The 6,639-nt window shown below is 44.3% G+C and overlaps 1 protein-coding gene across 1 annotated transcript in view; it reads left to right on the top strand.

The window, feature by feature from the left end:
- Positions 1-3,354: 3,354 nt before the first annotated feature.
- The window catches only part of CTNNA1 (catenin alpha 1), a 166,980-nt gene continuing 163,695 nt past the window's right edge, over positions 3,355-6,639 (top strand). Inside the window, 1 exon segment of the mRNA XM_025206059.1 lies at positions 3,355-3,459. Within this exon segment, the coding sequence (XP_025061844.1) occupies positions 3,355-3,459 (105 nt within the window).

Here is a 6,639-nt window from a genome sequence, read left to right as displayed (position 1 = left end):
TTCCTGCCCACGTGCATGCTATGGCTGAGCACATGCTTGTGGCATTTCTCAGTGATGATATTTGCTACACCAGCCAAAAAAAGCCGATTGCTGATGATGTCAATTTTCCTTTTATCGGTGCCTATCCAACATGGATCGATTTTATGTTGGTGCACTTCTAACAGCGACAAAACAAAACTGACTTGTCTCTCCCTGATTTTTGCCAGAACATTTGACCTAAGTACAGGTATTTGGGAGGTTAAATCAGGTTAAGAATGGGTGCCTGATTTAAACTTGGCTTGTCCCAATGTTGACCTTACACTTTTAGACCCGGTCTAAGTGTCTTGCGGTCGGTCTAAATCTGTAACGGAACAGACGTTCCATGCACACAGACCAGTTTAAACATTGCAGAACCTGGTTTAAGATAAACCTGGATCTGTGTAGCATCGGGCTCCTTAGATTTAGGTCAAACCGGTGCATGAAACTTACGTCCACTTCCCCTGCACAGCCCTGGGGCTGGGAACACCCAGCCACTGACTCCAGCCCTGGGACTGCTTTTTTCACTCACCCCTTCCCCCACACTGTTCTGTGTTTTGTAGCTCCCGCCGCCATCCTCTCAACCCCCACCCCACAAGCTGCTCCAAGTGCAGCTGCTTTTATCAGCATTTACTGCTGCTGGTGCTGAGCAAGTTCTGGTGGGGGGAGGGATGGGGGTGTAGGTTCACTTTGGGGTCGGACCCCCCCCCACCCACATGTTGTGTCTGCCCTCCCACCCTTCAGCAGACCCCTGATCCCCTCCAGCCTGCTGGACCCCCGGCCCCCCAGCTAGTCCTCTCATCCTGACTTACCTGATATTGGGCAGTCATTTTGAATAGACTTAACCACCCGCTAATGCTCCCGAATGTCTGTACTTAGCCTTGGAGTGCTAAAACTCCCTCAACAAGGCTTGATTACAAGGGGAAGTCCCCCTCCCCCCCACCTCCCTCCACACACACACACCTTGTGAGACATTTTGAACAAATACTTTGTTCAACATAGTGCTATGTTGGCTAGCACTATGGAAGAAAGAGACTTGAGGGTCATCATTGACCACAAGATGAACATGAATAGATTTCTGCAATGGAGGAGCAGGGACGCTGGCTTGCATCCATAGATGCTTCTCAAGCAAATCCCGGGACGTCATTCTCCCCCTGTACTCGGCCTTAGTGAGGCCGCAGCTGGAGTACTGCGTCCAGTTTTGGGCTCCACAATTCAAAAAGGATGTGGAGAAGCTTGAGAGAGTCCAGAGAAGAGCCACGCGCATGATCAGAGGTCAGGGAAGCAGACCCTACGATGACAGGCTGAGAGCCCTGGGGCTCTTTAGCCTGAAAAAGCACAGGCTCAGGTGTGATCTGATGGCCACCTACAAGTTTCAGGGGTGACCACCAGCATCTGGGGGAACGTTTGTTCACCAGAGCGCCCCAAGGGATGACGAGGTCGAATGGTCACAAACTACTTCAAGATCGTTTCAGGCTGGACATAAGGAAGAACTTCTTTACTGTCCGAGCCCCCAAGGTCTGGAACAGCCTGCCACCGGAGGTGGTTCAAGCACCTTCATTGAACACCTTCAAGATGAAACTGGATGCTTATCTTGCTGGGATCCTATGACCCCAGCTGACTTCCTGCCCTTTGGGCAGGGGGCTGGACTCGATGATCTTCCGAAGTCCCTTCCAGTGCTGATGTCTATGAAATCTATGAATTTAATTTTATTGGACCAGCTGTATAGTTGGGTAAGCATTTGACATTAAGTACTGTCCTTCTGGGCAGGGTGGTACTAAAAGCTTGTCCAACTGCTCTCACTTTCGTTGCGAGTTGAACAGTTTCTTGGGATCAAAGTTGTTGTGAATCTTAACCTGCTAAGAGCTGAGTGATCTCTCAGTACCCATTTCTGAGGTTTCAAAAAGAAATTGCTCTTTGAAGGGGAAGCTGTCTGTGCTGCATTATACTGCATAAAAGTGGCACAAATGAAACTTTCCTGTAGTTTATCCTTAAGAATCATTAACTACAGTACATGGCCGGAAGAAGGGTGTAACCAAACTTCAGATAACGCTTACAGCAGGGAGAGCAGGAAATATTACTGCTTAAAATAGCAAGGTACTGACTGGTTTTGTACTTACAAATTTTTACTGGGTTCTTGAAAAATCTTATTGCTATTTATCTGGTTATATCTGTTGTAACAGGGTTGCCCTATTGAGAGAGTCGAGCTGTGGGGCATTTAGATGGACAGGATGTGTCCCACTAGGAGCTTTAAAACGTTCCTAGAAAAGTGCAAGAGAGGAGGAAGCAAGCTGTGAGAAGACATTGCCAAGAGGAGGGGCCAGGCTGCTGCGCTGGGGCCAGAGCCAAATGACTCCCCTCCTAGAGGCTGGGACATGGCAAAGGGTTTGATTTTGTGTTCAAAAGCTGTGTTATTCAGGACTGGCTATAGAGCTCCCTAGGGAGCAAAACCTGCCTGAAGAAGCCAGCAAAGTAGGCAGCCTGCTCGCACCCATGTTATATAGCATTCTGTTGAGTACTGTACGTGGGTTGTGATGAGGAAATAACCAATTTCTAGCTTCAGTTCATTTAGTATCTTCACCATGTTGTAACATGAAAACAAAACTACAAGTTTATCAAGAGCCTAGAAAAATATCAGAGAATCTTGACTTGCATCTTTTGACTATTCTTATTCACATCCCCACTGAACTTGTGTGTGGCAGAGGAAAGGTTTCACTACAATTTCTAACAGTTGTTCATAAAACTGTAAGGCAGCCTTGTAGGGAAGGTTTTTAAGGGGATATTGATTCTAGACTTTAAATCATTGATAAGTCTGAATGATTTCATGGCATTTGAACGTACAAAAATGTGGGGTTTTGGCTTCATATAGTAGCATTACTGCAGCTTAAATGTAAGCTTTTTGTGCTCAAATGATAAGGCTTCCAACCTGAATTGGGGCTAACTGGGATTTGAAGAGAAACTTGTCTCTTGACAGTCAAGTTATTCTCTCAAGATTTAATTTAATCAAAACAGTGGAAGATAGATGGGGGTTAAGCACCTAATTTGTCTACTGGGGAGTTCCCCAAGAATACTGTGGGGGTTTTTTTTCTGTTTAGATAAATGTATTAAATGGTGTCATAACTGAAGAAAAAATTGTACTGAAATAACTAATTAATTAATTGAAAACTGTTGTTTCGAAAGGCAGTGCAAACTTGACCTGAACTGAAACTCTAACACAGCCCTTCTGTGCAATCCTTTGATTCGCTTCATTTCACTTCAAAATAATGTCCATCAATAATTAACCAAAATTAGCAAGGATGATGCTAATATCCTTTTTGTTTCCTCCCCCTTTTCTTAGAAATGACTACCGTTAATGCAGGCAACGTTAACTTCAAATGGGACCCAAAAAGTTTAGAGATAAGAACGCTGGCAGTTGAAAGACTGCTGGAGCCTCTTGTTACTCAGGTAAGAACTTGATATTTGGTGCTTTTTGTTTTTAGTATGGTTAAGTTTCAGATCTATAATCCTTACACCTGAAAGGCTGAATTCTAGATTAATTTTTGCAGTGTTTTAATGAAGAAGAAAGTGTATACTTAAACTTTGCTCAGTCTTTGTTCTGGAGTCAGGCATAGCAGCTTTAATTTTAGAAGGATTTTGCTCTTGTTGCAAATCAACGGCATTGTCCTTCACTTTAGATTAAGTGAAGGATGAAAAAAAAGACACTGAGAACTAATGCTTTGCTGCTCCTATCCATTTTCATGGCTTCCAGTTATTTTCCCTTCTGTAGCACATGCTCCTTTTTCTTTTTTTTTTTTTTAAACATGATACTGTTGTTAAATTTGTCTGGTCCAAAATAGCTTTACTTCCTAATTTGCCATTAGGAACCAAATTACTAGTATACCACAGAGACAACTTGGTGTTGTATTAGACCAGAAGATGGCAATTTTTTCAGCTGAAGGACGGCTTAATGAGTTTTGGTGAGCTGTCAAGGGCTGCAATGCTAAACCTGCCCCTTGGCAGGTAAGTGCCCTGGTCACTATGTTGGGACCAGAAGTCCCACCCTCAGCCTTTGCCTTATCGGTGGGCACCTGTGGACCGGATGAAATCACTTGGTGGGCCAGATGCAGTCTGCGAGCTGTATTTTGCCCACCCCATATTAGACTCTTCTGGGTCAAAAGCTGTTATAGTTGGAACATGTGCAACTATTACATTTTAGGTTCCATAACATTTTTTTAATGTTGTTTTTCTGTTGGATTTGCTTCTAAACAGTCTCAAGATTTTTTTCTCTAAAGTGAACTCGTAGTGAGAGAGCGATACCAGACAGTGGAAGTTTGGACACACACAGCTGTTGTCTTAACTTCAAGGCAGCTAAACAGCATTTTCCTTTTTAAAATGCTTACATCCTTTCTTGAGCATTCTACATCCAAAATAGTTGACTGTGGTAAGAAATTTGACATACAGAATGGAAGTACCTCTCATTTAGAAAATGTGCTATAGTAGTTTGTTTTGCTATGAAATGTTACTCTTTGAAACTTGAAAGCACTGTATGTCTTGCAAAGTCTTGGCTGCACGCTATTACACCTTCAGCAAATAAAGACTTTGTACGTATGACTAGTCCACTGTCATAATGAAATATAATAAAGGATTCAGGGAATTCTAAGGTTGGTCCATAGCTACGCAGAAACTTCTGGGCATTTGGAATATTCTCAGATGAGGCATAGGGTTTTTGTAGAGATCTCCCTTCTGGGGAAACTTAACTTGCACTGTTTAACAGAACAAATTTCTTCCAAGCCATTTTGATCCTAAGGTCAGGATCTGTCATTTCAGTGGCAGCCTGTACCTGTCATTCTAGACTTCATAATTACAGTGGCAAGGAAAATAACAAAAAAGGAGCCGAGTCTTTCCTCAGAGACCCAAATTGGTTTGAGAGAAGGGTGACTCAAGACCCTGTGGGTCAAGATATCAGGGCAGTGAGGAGAAGGGGACTTGATGGCAGGCATCTACTCAAGACTGCCACATCAGGAGGAGGAGCTGGATCTGGAATTTTCCAGAAAACTGATGGAGGCTGCACATTCAAGGGACATGGTTGTCATGGGTGACCTCAATTGCCCTAACACAGGGGTGGGCAATTATTTTGGGCAGAGGGCTGCTTACCGAGTTTTGGAAAGCCATCGAGGGCTGCTTGACAGGCAGCCCAGGGCAGATTTAATATTAATTTCCTAAATTTTTTTAGGGGTCCCACGGGCTGGATAGAATGGCCTGGCGGGTTGCATCTGGCCCCCGGGCCACATTTTTCCCACCCCTGCCCTAACATCTGTTGGGAGGAGCACTCGGCCAGAACTGACCAGTCACATAGATTTTTGACCTTCATATGTTTAGTACAGGAGGTCAACAGGCCAACCAGGGGGAAGGCTTTGGATTTGGTTCTAGGCAAAGGGGATGACCTGGTGGGAGATCTGAAGATTGAGAGTAATCTGGAAGATAGCGATCGTGAGATGATAGAATTCACTATCCATCGTAGGGCAAGGAAGCCAGCCAGTAGGACAGAGGTGCTTGACTTCAGGAAGGCTGACTTCAATGAGCTTAGGAAAATAGTGGGAGAAACCCTGGGGGAAGAGGGACTGGAGGTGAAAGTAGTTCAGGAGGGGTAGTCATTCCTCAAAGGAGTGATCCTCAGAGCACAGAAAAGGTCCATTTCTGTATGCAGAACAGGTGGTAAAGAAGCCAGGAATCTCTCTTGGCTTACCAGAGGGATCAAGGAGTGCTTAGAAAAGAAAAAGAAGGCTTATAGACAGTGGAGACCAAGGGTAGCCACCAAGCCGGAATACACAAGTATAGCCTACATTTGTAGGGAGAGGATAAGGAAGGCACAGGTAGAGACTGAGATCAGGTTGGTGACTGAAATCGAGGCCAATAAGAAGCCCTTCTTTAGGGAGCAGGAGGAAGACCAAAGGAAATGTGGGGCCCTTGCAGAGTGGGACAGGACAACTGATAACATACAGTTAGGAAAAAGCTGAACTCTTTAATAAATACTTTGTGTTGGTGTCCCTACATACAAATGGTGGTCACTTGCCTGGTTGGATACTGGATGGATGACGAGGGAGGCGGCAGGTTGCCAACCAATGGTCAGTGTCGAACTGGTGAAGGAACACTTAGAGCGGCTGAATGTTTTCAAGTTGGCAGGACCAGATGGACTACGCCCAAAAGTGCTGAGAGTATTGGCTGGAGTCATTGCGGGACCATTGGTTAAAGTATTTGAAGACGCATGGTGTTCGGGAGAGGTCATGGAAGACCTCTTTAAGACATGGTGTCAGTCTTTAAGAAGCGGAGGAGGGAGGATCCAGGAAACTATAGGCCAGTTAGTTTGACCTTGATAACAGGTAAAATTTTGGAAAAAAAATATCACGAAGTCCATTTGTGAGAGACTGGCAGAAGTCATGATGCTGAAAGATAGCCAACATGTTTTCATTGTGGGTAGGTTGCGTCTGACCAACCTCGTCTCCTTCTATGATGAAGTAATGAACTGCTTAGATGTGGGAGACACAGTAGATGTCATATACTTGGATTTTAAAAAGGGCTTCAATAGGGTCTTCCATGATGCTCTTATAAAAACAAAAAAAAAAAAAAAACAAAAAAAAACTGGGG

This window comes from Alligator sinensis, unplaced genomic scaffold, assembly GCF_000455745.1.
Source record: "Alligator sinensis unplaced genomic scaffold, ASM45574v1 scaffold156_1, whole genome shotgun sequence".
Lineage (NCBI taxonomy): Eukaryota > Metazoa > Chordata > Crocodylia > Alligatoridae > Alligator > Alligator sinensis.
Note: the sequence above shows the minus strand (reverse complement) of the source record. Positions and strands in the feature narration are given on the sequence as shown.